The sequence below is a fragment of the Chiloscyllium plagiosum genome, unplaced genomic scaffold (assembly GCF_037043375.1).
Source record: "Chiloscyllium plagiosum isolate Xiang-an unplaced genomic scaffold, Cpla_swu_hap1 HiC_scaffold_20, whole genome shotgun sequence".
Lineage (NCBI taxonomy): Eukaryota > Metazoa > Chordata > Chondrichthyes > Orectolobiformes > Hemiscylliidae > Chiloscyllium > Chiloscyllium plagiosum.
This window is the reverse complement of record NW_028270158.1, coordinates 55,093,959-55,116,492: the sequence shown is the minus strand read 5'-3', so window position 1 is coordinate 55,116,492 and position 22,534 is coordinate 55,093,959. Positions and strand designations below refer to the sequence as shown.

Below are 22,534 nucleotides of genomic sequence, written 5' to 3'. Positions count from 1 at the left end.
CAGATAAGAACAGAAATATTGGACATCCTGTTCACCCTGAGAGTTGGCTCTGAGGGAACTGGATCAATGTCAAGGACTCTCTCCGTGTAAATAAAAGGTGACGAGATACCAGCCTCTGGAGTTATTTCATATATCACTGGTTGCTTCACTCTCACTGGATCAAAATCATGAAAACTCTCTCTCTGCACATTTTGGGTGCAGCTAAACATTGAGACTGCAGTATTTCAGCAAGGCAGATCACCACTTTCTTCTGAAGAGCAATGAGGTCTCAGACAAAAGATATTGACATTACCAGAAATGCTTATGAGCTGGAACACTGTTCAACTGCAATATGAAGTACAGCGTTGAATTTGCCAACTCCTTATTCCACAATGTCAAAATCTGATGCATTCTGAAGGACAGTGCAAGATATGTTGGCTACCAGTTGTTTTGCCAAGGTTGAAGGGGCTTAGTTTGATGATTGAAGATTTACTAATTTTCTTTACAAAAAAATCATAGGGAATTCTCAAATTCACTAATATGCATTTGATCCTTGGACCCATCCTGCTCCCAGAATTTGTTCTCCCCTCAACATCAGAGTCTTTCCCATCTCAATCAGCCCTTTTCATGCACATATAACTTTAACAAGATAACTTCTGATAAGATTTTAGTTACGAAAGCTAATTTATTTTTCCTTCTTGAATCTGAATAAAATGTGGATAAAATAGACATGGAGCAGATGCTTCCTTTTGTGGGGCATTCTAGGTTGAGAGGTCATAGTCTTAGGATAAGGGGTAGCAAATCTAAAACAGAGTTGAGGAGAAACTACTTCTCCCAAAGGGTTGTGAACCTGAGTAATTTGCTACCCCAAAGTACGGAGGATGCTGGGACAGTGAGTAAATTTAAAGAGGAGTTAGACAGATTTATAATTGGTAATGGGTTCAAGGGATGTGGAGAGAAGGCAGTAAAATGGGGCTGAGGGACATGTCAGCCATGATCAATGGGCCAAATGGCCTAATTGTATTCTGATAACTTATGATCTTCTGAAGTCCTGTGCTGTGACTTGAGCACAGAGATATATGTTCAGCATATACTTCAACCTGAGATATGCCACAAACCAGAAGACACTGATTTAATTGCTAATTGAAATAGATTAAAAGATGGGCAATCAAATATGCGTTACCTGAAAAGAAAACTGTAGCGAGGCTGTGTACAGGACCCAAGTCATCCAATCTGTACACAGCAAAAACTCAGAGAATCAGATGTGCCATAAAAGGTAGAAGTAAGAATTTAACAAACTTGAGGCTTGCTGATGATACCTTTCCACTTCAGAAGAAGCCCTTCAAAATATTATCCATCAAGTAAAATCTGGAAGCCTAGGCTACAAGTTGAGTATGGTGTCCCTTTGAAACAAGTAGATATGTTTGTCTCATTAGTACAAACAGTAACAGAGATGGCAGATGTGACATCAAATTTGGAAAGACAGAGATAGCCAGAAGTAATTTTTAGGTGAAGTGTTAACAGCAAGAGCACTCAAGCTTGTAACAAGGAAAGAATTCATATGATGTTACACCCTATTTGATTTCCTGTCTGCCTCAGAAACCTGGACAATCAATAAAGATCTGTGGAAGAAAATAAGAGCCTCTGAAATATGAATGCTACATGTTATTCTAAAAGTCCCAAGTACAAACCACGAAACAAATGAAGAGGTAATTGAAATGGCAAGAAACAAAAAGAACTCTGAAGCATAACTTCAAGAAAATAAAATGTCAGTCTTTCAGCCAATTGATCAGAGCTGATAAATTCAGAGATCCCTACTAGAGCGCAAAATGAAGAGTAGGAGAAAGAAGGATCAACATGGGCCTAATTGGATGATGGATGGCAAACAGCATCTATAGATGAACATAGGGGATGCATGAAGACGGTGTGAGATAGATAACTCTAGAGTACCATGACAGAAGATCTCCTGGCAGGCATAGCTCCCAGCACAGAGGGAGAGGGAGAGAGAGAGAGAAAGGAATAGAATGGAATCGGATAAAAGAAGATTTTGTTGTTGTGAGCTGGGATGCTTCAGGGCCTCAAGTATGACAGAAGCAGTATATTTCAAGGGGAATTGGATAAATACTAGAATATTTGCAGGGTTGTGGGTAAAGAGCAGAGGAGTCATCATCATTCATCAGCTGAATACCATCATCTTTGTGTGATTGTTTGATATTTTAAGTGACTGTTTTCGGTTGCCTTCCTCATTAGGTGCTTTGTTGTGTGGATAAACAAGGAATCCTCTCCTGGCCCAGCTCTTGCCCGGACAAAGTCTTTTTCTTCACTGATGCATGGCGTCGAGCCAAGCCACAGGATAAAAACCTCACAGCCTCTATCAGTGTGAAGACTGCTCCCTCCACCCATTGCACAGTGCAGCGAGGAAATGAACACGTAAGACACACTGTTGTTGATTGTTTCCATTCAAGTGTAGTTTCAGATATGTATGTTGCCAATGACATCAAAGAGTCTGGCATTTAAGACCACCCATTGTGTAGAGCAAAACATAATCTCTTTAAACTGTCTGCTTTTTCATTATGATCCCAAGAGAACCAAATTTTTACGTGCAACAATAATTATTCAACCAGTCTCTGATGAAAAAAAAAGTAATCCTGCACTAAACTGAAACTCATTTCATCCAACTTAAAGGTAGCATCAGCAATTTACCAGAGCAGTGAAATATTCCATTCAGTTCAATATATACTTGAAAAATTGTTACCACAAACACAATCAGGGAAAATTATTTTGAAAACATTTTAAGGTATACATTGCTATATGTTTTATTCATCACAACATGTAATGATTCATACATAGAAGTATTTTCTGACATGTAAATATTTTTTGAGTGTGAAACCGGCACAAAACCATTTCAAAATGGGACAATCAACTTTCCTAGTTGATGTTTAACATTGGTTGGCTTGTGAAAAAGATACATCAATGAGCCTAATGCTCCTTCAGGAATGTGTCAATGCTGAGCCCATCCTGCTATGGATTCCCTGAGCCATCTACGGCCAGCCACTGAAGATATGTGTTCAATCCCTGGACAGAGGAAGATCAGTTTCAGGCCCATTTCCCATCAAACTTTATTTGGTTTAACCCAAAATTTAAGCTACTTTAAAAATCTTTAAATTTACTTAATAGTGAGCAATCTACTGCAAAAGAAAGAATTTGCATTTTTATAGCAATCTGCATTCAGAAATCTCCAAAATGAAGTAAGTGAACAGTTAATCTCCTTTCGTGATGATGTTTGAGGGATGAAAGTTGGCTAGGAATCTTTGCGTCTGTTTCAGACTGGATAGATGGGGAAAAACACAATATGCAGCTGGGGTAAAGCACTAAGGGCTAGGCAGTGTGTAGCTGTACAACCGTGGGCCCAGATATTCGAGAAGTGACAATTGCAGTCAGATTGTCACTCTGTTTTCTGTCAGTACAGAGCTCTGCCAGCAATTCTGATTCTGACTCTTTCAGAAATGTGCTTGAAATCAAAAAGTTCCTTTGTACTGCAGGTTGGTCGGGGAGAATCAAACCACATCCCCTTTTTATAGCAGTGAACTGTGTTCTTTGATTCAAATGTTCTGCAGCATATCCATACCACTTTGCTATAAAAGTGTAAGTATTAAAGGTCAGTGTGAGATTAAAGCAGCAATTGCTTAATGGCTTAAGTTGCCAGGTAAGTAGGGTGCCAGGTGGGTACGGTGCCAGTTAAGTAGGGCACCAGTATGTGGAGTTTCAGGTAAGTGATGGAATGCTTATGGTAGGTGAATATGAGGCAGGGACATGGGTCCAATGGTGTAGAATGTTGATTTCTGAGCTGGTGAGGGAGATGGTGTCAGGAACAGGGGGAGGGATAAATTCTGATAGTATGCAAGATGGGTTTCAGCTGTCTGGGGAAGGGGGTATGTCGGCTACCTGGGGGAAATGACTGGGAGTGAGGGTCCATAAATCAAGATTCCGCAGAATACACAGAGCAGGTGTTTTAGAATGAAAGCAATGGAGGGTTTATTCCTGCCTTCAAATCCCAGAGGAAATAGTTTGTGACAGAAATTCAGATAAACATAAACCCAAAAATAAACAAGTGTGAAAGGGAAGAAGATAAATTTCAAAATTCCTTGAACTCAAAGATATCAAACTCAGTTCATGTGAATTAGAGAGTCCATGAAGTCCATGATGTCCTTTCTGATGGCACAAAAAATCCTCTTTCATACAAACTCAGATGCAGTCAAATTGCTGGTGAACATGCAATGGTTGACTTTGCAGGTGAAATATGGGTTTGTTTCTGGATATCAGACTTTTGAGGCACATTGAGATCACAGGCAGGCACGGAGCTGCTAATAATGAGTTCTCATCTCACACTACAAGCCAACTGATAAAAAAAAATATGGTTAAACGTGATTCAAACAAACCAACAGTTTCTTCATGTGACTGGGACTTCAGTGGACATACTAAGCTAATGAGGTGAATGAACTGTCTGAAACCATTTTGTTTTACAGTAGACAGCTGTTGAGGTGTTTGCAACAAATCGAGCAATAATGGGGTTTGACGGTTCCTTTTGTTCAGAATCACAGAGATAGGTATCCTATCTATTCGTCCTTTGCGTTGGCTTGGCTGGAATGCAAGGTTTTGTCACATTGTGTACACTTTTATCCACATAAATGCTTGAAATTTCAGGAAGCGGTCAACTTGCCCACTTTGTATTCAATAGCAGCCATTTCAAAATCCAGCAAGAATCCATTTTATTTAAATTTTTAAAAATATGGTTTTTAAAAAGACAGTTTATGATCTCCCTCTTCCTGGAATCTGGGCATTACAGGTCAGGCTCATCAATGGAGTGGATTTTAAGAAATATCTGAGAGAGAGGCAGAAACATCTATGGAATAATCTTACAGGAGAGAGGACTTAGGGCAATGGAGTCAAGGAAGAAAGGGATGCACTATAGGCCAGGGCCCGGGGTGTGCAGAGACATGGTAGAATTGAGGTTTCTATATGCTCAATTCTCTTTAAGATTTTTACTAATGTGCTAATCACCACCAAAATCAGAAGAGGACCTCTTGTATGAGGCTGGGCTATTATCAGGGCCAGTGCCTGAAACATAGGAAATTTGATGCAACTGTGTTTTTTTCTCTCTTTCTCAGCCTGAGTTGCTGTCCAATGCAGTAATGGCGGATCACCAGACCAATTTTGCTATAGAAATGCTCAGCCTCTCTCAGGATCAGCAGGACGCAACTCACATCTGGTTCGATGATTCCAGCTGGCAGGAGCACAGTCCCTCACTAAGGCCACTTGGTCTTAGCATCCTGCTTGGTCTTTGCGATTCTACTTCAGCAGCCAGAGTATTCCAGATGACTGATCACCTTTCCCACATAGCTTTGAAGAAGAGCCGATGGAGCTGTTTGCCTGTTCAAATATCAGGGGGGCTATGTGAACTACCGAGGATCATTGGTAAAATTGAAATATCATACAGTATGTTTTATTGTTGGCAATATTATTCATTGTGGTTTATTTTATGATTGAGCCATTTTCTCCTTTGACTTTCACAACGATGCAAAAAAAAAATCACGAAATAAAAACAAAAGGAACTGTGGATGCTGAAAATCAGAAACAAAAACAGGAACTGCTGGAAAAGCTCAGCAGTTCTGGCAGCATCTATGGAGAAAAATCAAAGTTAACATTTTGGGTCCAGTGACCCTTCCTCTGAACTAACTATAAAATCACTAACTTTGGTTTGGCTCAGTATATTAAAGATACAGTCAGACTAAATCAGCATGGGTTTGTTTACTATTCCAGAGAGACAGTGACAGAGATGGAGAAATCTGTTGAACATGTAGTGTTAGATTCACTAAAATGTATTTCCTACCTAAGTTTGCTTTTCTTTCCCTTCAATTATTTCAAAAACAAGTCTAAATATATATTTCTGACATTAGAGATATGTTGCACAGGTGACATATTTCAAATACGCATTTTTTTATTTGAGATCCATCTACTGAGTCAAAGCGAGAGTATGATTAAAGTACCATTTTGTTTGTAGCAAGGATATCTAAGCCATGATTCAATTAGAGAGGTTTTTTGGGTGCATTTTTCTTTCCAGGTTGAAAATCAAAATGCATCTGTTATTAACCAAAGCACAACTTAGGGGTTTTGTTGTTCCAAATGAATTTAAGATGAAATGCAAGATTAATTGTGGCAGGTTTTTGAAATAAGCTATTAGCTGCTTTTTTTTAATATTTCAGGGAGAATGAGAAATGGGTAGATTATATAGAAACACATCATTTTACAGCACAGAAAAGGCTCCACAAAAGCTTTCTTCCAGCTATTTTATTCAATCTTTCTAGCACAACCTACATTTCCTTTTTTTCAGGTTCTTTTTAAATGCTTGCATGGTGTTTCAGTTTAACTACTCCTTGTAAGCTAACAATTTCCACATTGTAACAACTCTCTGATTAGAAAACGTTCTCCTTTATTCCTTGTTGGATTTATTAGTGACGACTTTTTCAATGGCTGCAAGTTCTGGTTTCTCCAGTTAAGTGCAAGTAACTTCACTATATCTAATATACCAACTCCTTTCCTTATCTTAAATGCTTCTATCAAGTCACTCTTTATGTTTTGTTTTTCTAAAGTAAAAATCCCCAGCCTGTTTAGTCTTTCTTGCTAGGTATAACCACAGGTTTATAGCATCAGAGTCAAGATTAGTGTGATGCTAGAAAAGACAGCAGGTCAGGCAGCATCCGAGGAGCAGGAAAATCCTGCTTTATAGCAACTTGGTTTATATCATCAGCCTCGTAATTCATTTTTTCACTTTGCCAATCAAGGCTTCATTAATCAAGGCTCTGGACAAGTTGAATATAATTTTTCTGCTTTTCAATTCCATTCCTTTAGAAATGAATCCTTTTTTTAAAATGGTTTTATTACCATGCATCACTGCTTTTAATGATTCATGTGTCTGGAATCCCAGAACTCTCTGCACCTCTGCCCCTTTTTGAATTTTTCTAAAGAGTATGTGACCACTTTAAACTTCATACTGAAAGGTATCAACTTGCAGTTAAATTGAAATTAACTTCAACTTTGTCAGCACCTATTTGTTAGAGTCTTCCTGCATCTTGCTGCAATCTTCCTCTGTACACCAATTCAGTTGTTTATTTTCTTTTGCTATCTGTCTGAAGGCAGATCCTTGACAATTACTTGCTGAAGTACAATAAACTGCTATTAATCATTCTGAGGAATAGAATTAGGAGGCCTGTGCATCAGCTGGATTGTTGGTATTAGTCTGATCCAAACATGCCAACTGAATGAACCAAACCCCTACCCCAACTTTATACTGTCATCAAATTTTGAAGTTATGCTTCCAATTCCAAAATTCAAATCATTTCTATAAATGGTGAGCATCAGTGATCCCGGCACTTATCCTTTTGAAACACCATTTTCCACCTTCTCCTCCTGAAGAAGGGCTTATGCCCGAAACGTCGATTCTCCTGTTCCTTGGATGCTGCCTGACCTGCTGCGCTTTTCCAGCAACACATTTTCAGCTTTAACCTCTTTACTCTATTTACTGTTTAGTAGCATTTATGAGTTTACAAAAAGCCAGAGAATTCCCACTTGCACACTTCTGCACCTCACAAATTGTGCGTGCAATCCTTGTGTAACTTTGCGTCCAATTCCAGTCTGTTCATATCAAGGTCAGGTGTACAATGCAGTTTGCAAGCTGTCTTGGATTGCAAGAGCTTTGTGCTGTGGAGGTGGGCCTGATTGAAGGTTTGTTTCTCTAACATGGTATCCTAACTCCCAAAAAGGTTAAAGGACCCCTGCCTTACTTCTCACCTTCCTCAGTTCACATGCAAGTCCATGGTCCCTCAATTTGAAAATCCATTGATTTATTACATAAGTCTTTGATATGAGTTGCCATGATCACTTTAACATTGAATACCAGAATATTTACCTTTATTGGCTTTTGTGCTTGTTAATGCATATTCAAACAGGAAACACATCTATATCTCCTGCCACAAAGAGCCCTAAGCTCTCAGCGGTATCACTTTATCAACCGCAGAGCAAAACTGTCACTTTAGGGATTTGATGAAGGTGTTTTTGAGATTTGATTTTAATCATTAAGATAAATACATTTGTTATTCAATTGTTAACATCTACAATGCTTTTTGGTACAGGCATTCTGTTTTTTTAATACTCACTCATTAGTACAAATCTAATGAAAAAATGTAATTAAGACTTTTCAGTCAAAAGTCATCTTCAGCAACACTAGTTGCATGGTATAGTTTGCTCTATGCTTGTAATTATGATTTTCTCAAATATTTTAAACATTGCAGGTATGGCCCAATAATGTTCCTCCTACCACTTCCTGTCATAGATTAATTGAAACCTACTTTATCTCGCAGGCTTCACCTCCTCTGCAAGGAACCTCTTCCATAAGCAAACGTACACTGCTGCGTACACGTCAACCGCAATGACTAACACACAGGAAGCATCACCATGGGAACCATCATTCATCACCAAAAGAAAGCTGCCTCTGAGTCATATGATAAACCTGCTTGTGCACACTTCTAACTCAGGCTCGTAAATCCAATTTATTTTGATTTCCTTTCCTTGCATTGCTAAATCTCTAATCTAAGACATAGACAGCAAGAACAGTGCAGATACAAGGGACATAGACAATAGGTGAGAAAGACTTGGGCCACAGATCTTTGGTCAGATCTCACAAAGCAAGCCCTGTTGCCCTTAGAAGTGGCAATTTTGAATGCCACCACCAATTGTGACAAATACACTGCAGTCACTGTTGATTGGTTTGAAGGCATACTGTATAAATAAAAGCTGAAACTGCTGAAAAGAAATTATAGGTCCGACAGCATTTGTGCAGGGAAAAGCAAGATTAACATTTCAGTCTCTGACATTTTTTCACCTGTTCTATCTTGAAAAGGAACGGCTATTACATTCTTGAGCTTCTTAGTAAAATTTCTTTTTCAGTTTATCCCTCTCAGACTTCACACCTGAGAACATTCCAAATATATATTCCAAAAATCTAGACCAACATAACACTAAATCAATAAGTGCAGTACAGAGTGAGCACTGCACTGTGGGAGGTGACATCTTTCAGATAAGTCATCAAACATGTTTGCTTAAGTGGGTGTAAAATATCTTGTGGTATCTTTCAAAGATACCCTTGTATCCCAGCTAAAATTGTGTGTCCCTATGAGGTGTAAATTGGCTGCTACTTTTCCAATATTACAACAACAAGTAGACATCAAAAAATGTTCATTGGTTGTAAAGTGCATTGAGACTTCTCAAAATCATGAAAGATGCTGAATAATCTTGATCCATCTACATTTTGGATGTAGAATTAATATTCCATTCTACCATGTGTTTGGGTATAAGCTGAAAAAGAGATATTACCCATCATAGAAGCAATTACCCATTATAGAAGCAGGATTTGATAATGTAATTTGGATAGTGAGAAAATAAGAGATGAGTTTTCCCCCACCACCAACCACCAAAATATACTTAATTCATAAATGAGTGAAGGTGCCATTAGATAACAGTGCAAGTTTCTGCATCATGATGGGTCCTGCCTGGAATTCCAACTGGGGTGTCTGGTCCTGGAGCCCACAGCTGTAAAATGAATTAGGGTGGACTTGTTAAAATTTCTTTTTTTTTCTTTCTTATATTATCATGGAAGGGCTGCTATTCTGAACTTTTATTTATTAATTTTTCTCAAGTATTGTGATTTTGTACTTTTGAAAGAGTGTAATGCCGGACTTTTTAAAAAAAAATTCTCTTTTTTCCTTAAGAATTTGCACTCAAGAATCAGGTACCCATGTCAGTAAGATGGCGCCCAAATGTGGCGACTTGCAAACCTTTCATTGTACTCATGTGAGTACATTGACAATAAAGCTAATTGAAATTCTAATTCTAACTCAAGTTCAAGTTTAGCGTAACAGAAAGTGCAAACCAAATCTGTTTATTTCTATACAGTGTGTGACATTTTGAGCCTTGATCACTGCATTTGTAGTTACGGTTTATAGTTTCATATTCACTTCATATCAGATATAGAGATTTGAATGGTTTCCATCCCCAAAGTATTTTATAGCAGGAAGGGCCCTGGACAATGACCTTTCTGTATTGGGTATTTGCACAATTGAGGTTTTTTTAAAGTAAATGCAATGCATTCGAGACTGGATCCATAGAGTGGTTTATAACTAATCACCCTGGGATGTTCTAGCCTAGTTGTCTCTGGCTTCAGACAGATTATCAGATTATTCAATATAGAAATCAGTTGAGAAAAATACTGACACAATACACTTAGAACACAGAACATAGAACATAGAAGAATACAGCGCAGTACAGGCCCTTCAGCCCTTGATGTTGCGCCGATCCAAGCCCACCTAACCTACATTAGCCCTCTATCCTCCATATGCCTATCCAATGCCCGCTGAAATGCCCATAATGAGGGAGAGTCCACCACTGCTACTGGCAGGGCATTCCATGAACTCACGACTCGCTGAGTAAAGAACCTACCCCTAACATCTGTCCTATACCTAACCCCCTTAATTTAAAGCTATGCCCCCTTGTAATAGCTGACTCCATACGTGGAAAAAGATTCTCACTGTCGACCCTATCTAAACCCCTAATCATCTTGTACACCTCTATCAAGTCACCCCTAAACCTTCTTTTCTCCAATGAAAACAAACCCAAGTGCCTCAGCCTTTCCTCATACGATCTTTCTACCATACCAGGTAACATCCTGGTAAACCTCCTCTGCACCCGTTCCAGTGCCTCCACATCCTTCCTATAGTATGGCGACCAAAACTGCACACAATACTCCAGATGCGGCTGCACCAGAGTCTAATACAACTGCAACATGACTTCAGTACTCCGGAACTCAATTCCTCTACCAATAAAAGCCAGTACGCCATATGCCTTCTTCACCGCACTATTTACCTGGGTGGCAACTTTCAAAGATCTGTGTACATGGACACCAAGATCCCTCTGCTCATCCACACTACCAAGTATCCGTCCATTAGCCCAGTACCCCATCTTTTTATTACTCTTACCAAAGCGAATCACCTCACACTTAGCTACATTGAACTCCATTTGCCACCTTTCTGCCCAGTTCTGCAGCTTATCTATATCCCGCTGTAACCTGCCACATCCTTCCTCACTGTCTACAACTCCTCCGACTTTCGTATCATCTGCAAACTTGCTCACCCAACCTTCTAACCCCTTCTCCAGGTCATTTATAAAAATGACAAACAGCAGTGGTCCCAAAACAGATCCTTGCGGAACACCGCTAGTGACGGCACTCCAAGATTAACCTTTGCCATCAACTACTACCCTCTGTCTTCTTCCAGCCAGCCAACTCCTAATCCAAACCTCCAACTCACCCTCAATGCCATACCTCCGTATTTTTTGGAGTAGTCTACCATGGGGAACCTTATCAAACGCCTTACTAAAATCCATATACACCACATCTACCGCTTTCCCCTCATCCACCTCCTTAGTCACCTTCTCAAAGAATTCAATAAGGTTTGTGAGGCACAACCTGCCCTTCACAAAACCATGCTGACTATCCTTGATCACATTATTCCTATCCAGATGTTCATAAATCCTATCCCTTACAATTCTCTCTAAGATTTTGCCCACAACAGAAGTGAGACTCACCGGCCTATAGTTACTAGGGTTATCCCTACTCCCCTTCTTGAACAAGGGAACCACATTTGCTAGCCTCCAATCTTCTGGCACTACTCCTGTAGACAACGAGGACATAAAAGTCAAGGCCAATGGCTCTGCAATCTCCTCCCTTGCTTCCCAGAGAATCCTAGGATAAATGCCATCAGGCCCAGGGGACTTATCTATTTTCACCCTTTCCAGAATTTCCAACACCTCTTCTCTACATACCTCAAAGCCATCCATTCTACTTAATTGTGACTCAGTACTCACATTGACAACAATGTCCTGTTCCTGATTGAATACTGACGAAAAGTATTCATTCAATGTCTCCCCAATCTCTTCAGCCTCCACACGCAACTTCCCACTACTATCCTTGACTGGACCTATTCCTACCCTAGTCATTCTTTTATTCCTGACATACCTATAGAAAGCCTTAGGGTTTTCCCTAATCCTACCAACTAAGGACCTTTCATGTCCCCTCCTTGCTGCTCTTAGCTCTCTCTTCAGGTCCTTCCTGGCTACCTTATAACTCTCAATCGCCCCAATTGAACCTTCACGCCTCATCTTTACATAGGCCGCCCTCTTCCATTTAACAAGGGATTCCAATTCCTTATTAAACCACGGCTCCCTCACACAACCCTTTCCTCCCTGCCTGACGGGTACATACTTATCAAGGACACTCAATAGTTGCTCCTTGAACAAGCTCCACATATCAATTACGCCCTTGCCTTGAAGCTTACTTTTCCAAGCCACACATCCTAAGTCATGCCTCACCGCATCATAATTTCCCTGCCCCCAGCTATGACTCTTGCCCTGTAGTGCACACTTATCCCTCTCCATCACTAGAGTAAAAGTCACCGAATTGTGGTCACTGTCCCCAAAGTGCTCACCTACCTCTAATTCTAACACCTGGCCTGGTTCATTACCCAGAACCAAATCCAGTATGGCCTCACCTCTTGTTGGCCTATCTACATATTGTGTCAGGAAACCCTCGTGCACACATTGGACAAACACTGACCCATCTAACTTCCTAACTTATTTTTAGAAATACTACTAATCAAATAAATATACAAGTAGAACACATAAAATTAGATTAATTGAATGGTTCGGCCTCATAACTAACTGATCTCACCATTTAACTTCCTCAGACACATTACCAGAGGCAAAAGCCAGGATTTTCTGCAGGAATTAAGAAGCCTGCCAAAGTGATCCAAGTAATTGTAAGCAGGGACTTCCTCCAGGGATTCAACCTGGATGAACCTGTACACCCTTCACCTTACCCTACATTGCCAAAAGAAATGGGGGCATATCAAAAATGGACAGAGGTATTAGACAATAGACAATAGGTGCAGGAGTAGGCCATTCTGCCCTTCGAGCCTGCACCACCATTCAATATGATCATGGCTGATCATCTTTAGTCAGTATCCTGTTCCTGCCTTATCTACATAACCCTTGATTCCACTATCCTTGAGAGCTCTATCCAACTCTTTCTTAAATGAATCCAGAGACTGGGCCTCCACTGCCCTCTGGGGCAGAGCATTCCACACAGCCACCACTCTCTGGGTGAAGAAGTTTCTCCTCATCTCTGTCCTAAATGGTCTACCCCGTATTTTTAAGCTGTGTTCTCTGGTTTGGCACTCACCCATCAGCGGAAACATGTTTCCTGCCTCCAGAGTATCCAATCCTTTAATAATCGTATATGTCTCAATCAGATCCCCTCTCAGTCTTCTAAACTGAGCCCAATCACTTCAGTCTTTCAGCGTAAGGTAGTCCTGCCTTCCAGGAATTGACCTCGTGAACCTACGCTGCACTCCCTCAATAGCCAGAATGCCTTTCCTCAAATTTGGAGACCAGAACTGCACACAATACTCCAGCTGTGGTCTCACCAGGGCCCTGTACAGCTGTAGAAGAACCTCTTTGCTTCTATACTCAATCCCTCTTGTTATGAAGGCCAGCATGCTATTGGCCTTCTTCACTACCTGCTGTACCTGCATGCTTACCTTCATTGACTGGTGTACAAGAACACCCAGATCTCTTTGTACTGCCCCTTTACCAAAATTGATTCCATTTAGGTAGTAATCTGCCTTCCTGTTCTTGCCACCAAAGTGGATAACCATACATTTATCCACATTAAACTGCGTCTGCCATGCATCTGACCACTCACCTAACCTGTCCAGGTCACCCGGTAATCTCCTAATATCCTCCTCACATTTCACCCTGCCACCCAGCTTAGTATCATCATCAAATTTGCTAATGTTATTACTAATACCATCTTCTATATCATTAATATATATTGTAAAAAGCTGCGGTCCCAGCACTGATCCCTGTGGTACCCCACTGGTCACTGCCTGCCATTCCAAAATTGAGCTGTTTATCACTACTCTTTGTTTCCTGTCAGCCAACCAACTTTCAATCCAAGTTAGTACTTTGCCCCCAATACCATGCACCCTAATTTTGCTCACTAACCTCCTATGTGGGACTTTATCAAAAGCTTTCTGAAAGTCCAGGTACACTACATCTACTGGATGTCCCTCGTCCATCTTTAGAGGTACACCCTCAAAAAATTCCAGAAGATTAGTCAAGCATGATTTCCCCTTCATAAATCCATGCTGACTCTGACCTATCCTGTTACTACTGTCCAGATGTGTCGTAATTTCATCCTTTATAATAGACTCCAGCATCTTTCCCACCACTGAGGTCAGACTAACTGGTCTATAATCTCCTTTCTCTCTCCCACCTTTCTTAAAAAGTGGTACAACATTAGCCACCCTCCAATCTGCAGGAACTGATCCCGAATCTATCGAACTCTGGAAAATAATCACCAATGCATCCACGATTTCTCGAGCCACCTCCTTCAGTACCCTGGGATGTAGACCATCAGGCCCCGGGGACTTATCAACCTTCAGACCTAACAGTCTCTCCAACACCAATTCCTGGTAAATATAAATTCCCTTAAGTTCAGGTCCTTCAGCCACTGTTACCTCAGGGAGATTGCTTGTGTCTTTCCCAGTGAATACAGATGTGAAGTACCAATTCAATTCTTCTGCCATTTCTTTGTTCCACATAATATATTCCCCTGTTTCTGTCTTCAAGAGCCCAATTTTAGTCTTAACCATTTTTTTGTCTTTCGCATACCTAAAAAAGCTTTTACTATCCTCGTTTATATTTTTGGCCAGTTTACCTTCGTACCTCATTTTTTCTCTGCATATTTCCTTCTTAGTAATCCTCTGTTGTTCTTTAAAAGCTTCCCAGTCCTCCGTTTTCCCACTAATCTTTGCTATGTTATACTTTTTCTCTTTTAACTTTATATGTTTCTTAACTTCCCTTGTCAGCCACGGCCACCCATGCCTCCTCCTAGGATCTTTCTTCCTTTTTGGAATGAACTGATCCTGCATCTTCTGCATTATACACAGAAATATCTGCCATTGTTCCTCCACTGTCGTCCCTGCTAAGGTATTGCACCATTGAACTTTGGCCAGCTCCTCCCTCATAGCTCCATAGTTCCCTTTATTCAACAGAAATATTGTCACTTCCGATTGTACCCTCTCCCTCTCAAATTGCAGATTGAAGCTTATTGTATTGTGTTCACTACCTCCTAATGGCTCCTTCACTTCGAGGTCCCTGATCAATTCTGGTTCGTTGCACAATACCAGATCCAGAATTGCCTTCTCCCTGGTAGGCTCCAACACCAGCTGTTCTATGAATCCATCTCGGAAACACTCCACAAATTCTCTTTCTTGAGGTCCAATACCATCCTGAATCTCCCAGTCTACCTGCATGTTGAAATCCCCCATAACAACTGTAGTAACATCTTTGTGACAGGCCAAATTCAGCTCCTGATTCAACTTACATCCAACATCCAGACTACTGTTTGGGGGCCTGTAGATAACTCCCAAGTGGGTCTTTTTACCCTTAGAATTTCTCAGCACTATCCATACTGACTCTACATCCCCTGATTCTAGGTCCCCCTGCGCAAGGGACTGAATATCATCCCTTACCAACATGGCCACCCCACCCCCTTTGCCCGTCAGTCTGTCCTTACGATAGCACGTGTAGCCTTGAATATTCATTTCCCAGGCCCTGTCCACTTGAAGCCACATCTCAGTTATCCCCACAATATCGTATCTGCCAATTTCCAAAAGAGCCTCAAGCTTATCCATCTTATTTCTAATGCTTCGTGCATTCATATATAGTATTTTTAATTTGTTACTGCCCTCACCCTTCCCATCAAGTCCTATTTCACTCAACCTTACAGCATGATCACTTTTTGGGTTTTCTGCTTCATTGATACAGTTGTCTTTCTTGACTTCCCTTGTTCTAACTTTCCCTTCAATTTCCTTAATATCCAGTTTGTCCCCTTCCCCCTGCTACTTAGTTTAAACATAGCTGTGTTGTAGTCGCAAACCTGCCTGCCAGCATGCTGGTCCCCAACCTATTAAGGTGAAAACGTCTCTCTTGTATAATTTATGCTTACCACAAAACACACCCCAGTGATCCAAGAATTAAATCCTTGCTTCCTGCACCAGTTCCCTAGCCACACGTCCAAGTCCACTATGTCCCTGTTTCTGGCCTCACCAGCCCAAGGAACTGGAAGCAAACCGGAGATAACCACCTTGGATGTCCTGCTTTTCAGCCTTCTTCCTAGTTCTCCGAAGTCCCGCTGTAATATGTTCCTCCTCTTCTTCCCGACATCATTTGTGCCAACATGTACCACCACCTCTGGCCCTTCACCTTCGTCCTTGAGGATTTCCTGCACTCTGTCTGTGATGTCTTTAACCCTGGCACCAGGAAGGCAACACACCATCCTTAAGTCCCGTCTGCTGCCACAAAAACCCCGGTCAGTTCCTCTCACTATGGAGTCCCCTATTACCACGGCTCTGTGCGATGTCCAACTCTTCCGCTCTGCCTCCACGCCAACCTTTGATTGACAGACCTGGCTGCCTCGCGGACTGGCAGTGTCATCTGTCTCTACTGTTTCCAAAAGATTCAACTTGTTCCTGACAGGTACTTCCCCCGGCGTCTCTTGCACCTGTCTTCTCTCTGCCTTCCTCGTCATCTGCTCTCTTCTGCTCTTTTCTGATATGGTCGGTGTAATAACCTCGCTGAAGGTCTTGGCCCCAACCTATTAAGGTGAAAACGTCTCTCTTGTATAATTTATGCTTACCACAAAACACACCCCAGTGATCCAAGAATTAAATCCTTGCTTCCTGCACCAGTTCCCTAGCCACACGTCCAAGTCCACTATGTCCCTGTTTCTGGCCTCACCAGCCCAAGGAACTGGAAGCAAACCGGAGATAACCACCTTGGATGTCCTGCTTTTCAGCCTTCTTCCTAGTTCTCCGAAGTCCCGCTGTAATATGTTCCTCCTCTTCTTCCCGACATCATTTGTGCCAACATGTACCACCACCTCTGGCCCTTCACCTTCGTCCTTGAGGATTTCCTGCACTCTGTCTGTGATGTCTTTAACCCTGGCACCAGGAAGGCAACACACCATCCTTAAGTCCCGTCTGCTGCCACAAAAACCCCGGTCAGTTCCTCTCACTATGGAGTCCCCTATTACCACGGCTCTGTGCGATGTCCAACTCTTCCGCTCTGCCTCCACGCCAACCTTTGATTGACAGACCTGGCTGCCTCGCGGACTGGCAGTGTCATCTGTCTCTACTGTTTCCAAAAGATTCAACTTGTTCCTGACAGGTACTTCCCCCGGCGTCTCTTGCACCTGTCTTCTCTCTGCCTTCCTCGTCATCTGCTCTCTTCTGCTCTTTTCTGATATGGTCGGTGTAATAACCTCGCTGAAGGTCTTGTCCAGAAAGATCTCGTTCTCTCGGATGAGCCTAAGGTCCTCGAGTTCTTTCATCAGTGCTGCAAGATGCTCTGTCAGTAGCTGAACGTGCACACACTTTCCACACTTATACGAGCCAGACACACCAGAGTTGTTGACCTCCTACATCAAGCACGTAGTACACTGAACCAGCTTGGCAGTCATGTCTTCACCCTCTTCAACTGTGGCGTAATCACTTCACTCAACCTCCTTGTCAAAGACTCCTGAACACACCCACTCAAATAACAATCACTTACCTTCCCGACTGGCTTTGCGCTCCAAATTCACTTCCGTCCAGCACCCGCTGTTCTCTGCTGCAAAAAGACCATTGGCATCGAGGTAAGTTCTTAAATAACAATCACTTAACTCCCCGACCGGCCTTGCGCTCCAACTTCACTTCCGCCCAGCACCCGCCGTTCTCTGCCGCAACAATTGTCATCCACTTCAAGTGGGTGGGTTTTGAATGAGCTCTCAGTGATCTTATTCAGTGAAGGTCTAAAGGATTGCACATACCATCTGATTTACATTCTGACATTTGTACCCTTTCTAAGAATACCTAGGTGTAATTGGCACTGAGTGTTGCTATGTTCTGTCAGGGAATGATGGAATTTTCTCTTCCTAAATTTCCCCTGTCCTTTTCATAGATCCTAATCACCATTCTATCATTGAACACCAAGGTGAAGGGGCTTTTGGCTTAAGTAGTTTGCAGCAATCTGTTACAATTGTTAGTATTATGAGCAGGTCCTGGGAACAGTATAGTTCCAGACAGGCATGAGCCCACCAAGGAGGAATGAGCTAGCTCTCCCTTATTCAAACCAACTTTAGCTTGTGACAAGGTTAAGTTGAAAAAGATCCCTTCCTTCATGGAAAACCTTTCTGACTCCAAATGTATTAATGTTTTAAAAGGAACTAATTTAACCAGGCTTTCTTGAGTTAGAGATGTGCAGGTTAGATGAATTGGACATGCCAAATTGCCCAATTTGAGCTCTCTATCAATGTGAAAATTTAAACATGTATCTTGCAAGGTTGCTTCTACCACAGCACGCAATCTGCCTGCATCGACAGCTATCTTTCTCTGTATGAATAACTATCCTAGATTTACTCTCTTCTCAGTTAACTTAGAACTCAACAAATAGACAGGACAGAGCCTCCCCTTTGATATATTTTCAAGAGATCCTCTCAGACATTTGCAAATAAATTATAGCTCCTGTGTAACTTAAATCCTTCAGTTTAGAATGCATTCCCTGTATGATAACAGGAAGGGGTATTTGTTAGTCTTTTATTTCATCTTATTTGTTCATTTCACGTTCGTTATTTTAAATATGAGACGATGGCGAATATATTGACCACTGGTTAACCACATAGTGTAGTCTGTGGTTATTGGTTTTAATCAGTGATGTTCATGAAGATAGTTCAAAGGCAAACATTACATAACTTGTCCAAAAATAAACATTTTGGTGTTGACAAAATGATTAGTGCTGTAGAGTTGTGATCTTTATGTTTCTAATCAACCAGTTCAAAGATATTATTACACAGCTCTGGAGCAGACGGGACTTGTATCCATGCCTCCTGCTCTGAAGTAAGATCACTACCACCTCAGCCCAGCAGCCCTCAACAATGTTTATATCTGTACCAGCATTTGTTTCAGATACAGTATTGGTCTATTCTTATATGTGTGCACATGTGATTGAGAGTGTTTGACCAGAATTTTCTGGGCCCTCTGAGGGTAAGCTGAGAGGTCAGAAACCTGAAAAAATGGCAGAGTGCCTAAACTCTACATAATACTATACCATTTTGACAATATAGACAGTTCCCTTACTCTGTGAAAGGATAGTCAAGCCACTTAAGTGAACAATTCCTGTTGTGATTGGGAACAGGGCCAGGTGGATCTCATTGAGTATGAGATCCCTGATTGAGCTGAAAATGTGTTGCTGGAAAAGCGCAGTAGGTCAGGCAGTATCCAAGGAGCAGGAAAGTCGACGTTTCGGGCATGAGCCTTTCTTCAGGAATGAGGAAAGTGTGCCAAGTGGGCTAAGATAAAAGGTAGGGAGGAGGGAATTGGGGGAGGGGCGTTGGAAATGCGATAGGTGGAAGGAGGTTAAGGTGAGGGTGATAGGCCGGAGTGGGGTGGGGGCGGAGAGGTCAGGAAGAAGATTGCAGGTTAGGAAGGTGGTGCTGAGTTCAAGGGTTGGGACTGAGACAAGGTGGGGGAAGGGGAAATGAGGAAACTGGAGAAATCTGAGTTCATCCCTTGTGGTTGGAGGGTTCCTAGGCGGAAGATGAGGCACTCTTCCTCCAGCCGTCGTGTTGCTGTGGTCTGGCGATGGAGGAGTCCAAGGACCTGCATGTCCTTGGTGGAGTGGGAGGGGTAGTTGAAGTGTTGAGCCACGGGGTGGTTGGGTTGGTTGGTCCGGGTGTCTCAGAGGTGTTCTCTGAAACGTTCCGCAAGTAGGCGGCCTGTCTCCCCAATATAGAGGAGGCCACATCGGGTGCAGCGGATGCAGTAAATGATGTATGTGGAGGTGCAGGTGAATTTGTGGCGGATATGGAAGGATCCCTTGGGGCGTTGGAGGGAAGTAAGGGGGGAGGTGTGGGCGCAAGTTTTGCATTTCTTGCGGTTGCAGGGGAAGGTGCCGGGAGTGGAGGTTGGGTTGGTGGGGGTGTGGACCTGACAAGGGAGTCACGGAGGGAGTGGTCTTTTTGGAACGCTGATAGGGGAGGGGAGGGAAATATATCCCTAGTGGTGGGGTCCGTTTGGTGGTGGCAGAAATGACGACGGATGATACGATGTACATGGAGGTTGGTGGGGTGGTAGGTGAGGACCAGTGGGGTTCTGTCCTGGTGGCGATTGGAGGGGCAGGGCTCCAGGGCGGAGGAGTGGGAAGTGGAGGAGATGCGGTGGAGAGCATCGCTGATCACGTCTGGGGGGAAATTGTGGTCTTTGAAGAAGGCGGCCATCTGGGTTGTACGGTATTGGAACTGGTCCTCCTGGGAGCAGATGCGGCGGAGACGAAGGAATTGGGAATATGGGATGATCTTTTTACAGGGCGCAGGGTGGGAGGAGGTGTAATCTAGGTAGCTGTGGGAGTCGGTCGGTTTATAGTAAATGTCCGTGTTGATTCGGTCGCCCGAGATAGGAATGGAGAGGTCTAGGAAGGGGAGGGAGGAGTCTGAGACGGTCCAGGTAAATTTGAGGTCGGTGTGGAAGTGTTGGTAAAGTGGATGAATTGTTCAACCTCCTCGTGGGAGCACGAGGCAGCGCCGATACAGTCATCGATGTAGTGGAGGAAAAGGTGGGGGGTGGTGCTAGTGTAGCTGCGGAAGATGGACTATTCCACATATCCTACGAAGAGGCAGGCATAGCTGGGGCCCATGCGGGTGCCCATGGCTACTCCTTTGGTTTGGAGGAAGTGGGAGGATTGGAAAGAGAAGTTGTTCAGAGTGAGTACCAGTTCAGTCAGTCGAAGGAGGGTGTCAGTGGAAGGGTACTGGTTGGTACGGCGGGAAAGGAAGAAGCGGAGGGCTTTGAGTCCATCATGATGGGGAATGGAGGTGTACAGGGACTGGATATCCATGGTGAAGATAAGGCGTTGGGGACCGGGGAAGCAAAAATCATGGAGGAGGTGGAGGGCGTGGGTGGTGTCCCGAACGTAGGTGGGGAGTTCTTGGACTAAGGGGGACAGGACCGTGTCGAGGTATGCAGAGATGAATTCGGTGGGGCAGGAGCAGGCTGAGACAATGGGTTGGCCGGGGCAGTCAGGTTTGTGGATTTTGGGCAGGAGGTAGAAATGGGCGGTGCGGGGTTGTGGGACCTGGGCCCAGGTTAACAACTCCAATCAGGGATCTCATACTTGACGTGATCTAGCCAGTCACTACAATTCCCAACTGTGCATGCATTTTGGCCATGTTGGGAGGACCTGTTGCTGTGGGCATATAACCCAATGAAATCTGAAATTCTCTCACCAGGTTATGTGGGGCTCCTTTATGATCATTCCTTGGATCATAGAGGCCTGCAGCAATAATGGCCATTCTTGTGATGATGGCACCGAGCTTGCTCAGTCAGACTTCTCACCTTAATTTACCAGTCAGCTTTCAGACCCTTGAAGGCAGCCTCCTGTTGGAAAAGCAGGGAGCCAGAACCATGACAGGCTTTGGGACCCTCTAACCTTGTTGGCTTCAGCTCTTGTAGGGATATTTCCTTCTCCCATCCCTCAATAATGTGGCCTGCTCACTCATGTTATTTTAGCGATTTTAAAAGTATTAAAATGAGAGGAGGGGTTGCCTCAAAATGGAGGCACCAGCTCTCTCTCTCTCTCTCTCTCTCTATCTACCTACCTCTTACCTTAACTCCAGGTTTTATTGCATTCCATCTGGAGAGTATGCTATTGGTCCAAAGTGTGAGGTTATTGTTTACTTTTGACTCTGATGTCAGGATCCCAAACCAAAAAGCAAAATTTTATCTCCATTCTGAACCTATTTCTGAATAGGCTGGATTCTCCAGAACATTATCTGGGGATAGGTTAATTTCCACAGGAAGAGATTCCTCTAAATTCCTCTTACCAAACCTGCTGTGCGGATGGCTGTTAAGGCGTATCATGTCTGCCTGTACTGATCGCAAAACAATACTTTTCACTGTACTTAGGTACATGTGACTCCAATAAATCAAATCAAATCAAATCAAGATTATTACTTCCTCATTCCTTAGGAATCTTCTATAGCGAGGTAGTGTAGACACAACTAGAGAGAGACAATCTCACACTCCTCTTCACATGCTGGCATGTATAAAATGCATGCCCATCTGTACAAACCCCTGTGCATAGGCAAACTCTCACCACACACTCTCACTCACACACACGTATGATATATTCTCACATACACAGTTTTATCTATATATTTGCTTCTCTCAGGAAATTGCATCGCTTTAATTGGGGGAGGATAGTGTGAATTTCCTTCACATAAGCTACTGCAATTGTTTGAGAGAATGTAAATTGGAAAGACTGTCTTTACTTTTCTGTCACTGTTTGCACATAT

The 22,534-nt window shown here is 42.7% G+C and overlaps 3 protein-coding genes across 3 annotated transcripts in view; 2 read left to right on the top strand and 1 right to left on the bottom strand.

Annotated features, from left to right (window-relative positions):
* Positions 1–8,578, top strand: part of LOC122560426 (transmembrane protein 94-like) — a 44,822-nt gene extending 36,244 nt beyond the window's left edge. The window contains exons 10-12 of the mRNA XM_087998053.1: positions 2,230–2,409; positions 5,148–5,454; positions 8,397–8,578. Coding sequence (XP_087854179.1) covers positions 2,230–2,409; positions 5,148–5,454; positions 8,397–8,578 — 669 coding nt within the window. The remainder of the gene's footprint in view (positions 1–2,229; positions 2,410–5,147; positions 5,455–8,396) is intronic.
* The window catches only part of LOC122560525 (GRB2-related adapter protein-like), a 262,677-nt gene that overhangs the window by 101,241 nt on the left and 138,902 nt on the right, over positions 1–22,534 (bottom strand). The gene's annotated exons all lie outside the window — the stretch shown is intronic.
* LOC122560527 (transmembrane protein 94-like) overlaps positions 9,802–22,534 on the top strand; it is a 109,657-nt gene continuing 96,924 nt past the window's right edge. The window contains exon 1 of the mRNA XM_043711235.2: positions 9,802–9,885. The gene's annotated coding sequence lies outside the window, so the exon portion shown is untranslated. The remainder of the gene's footprint in view (positions 9,886–22,534) is intronic.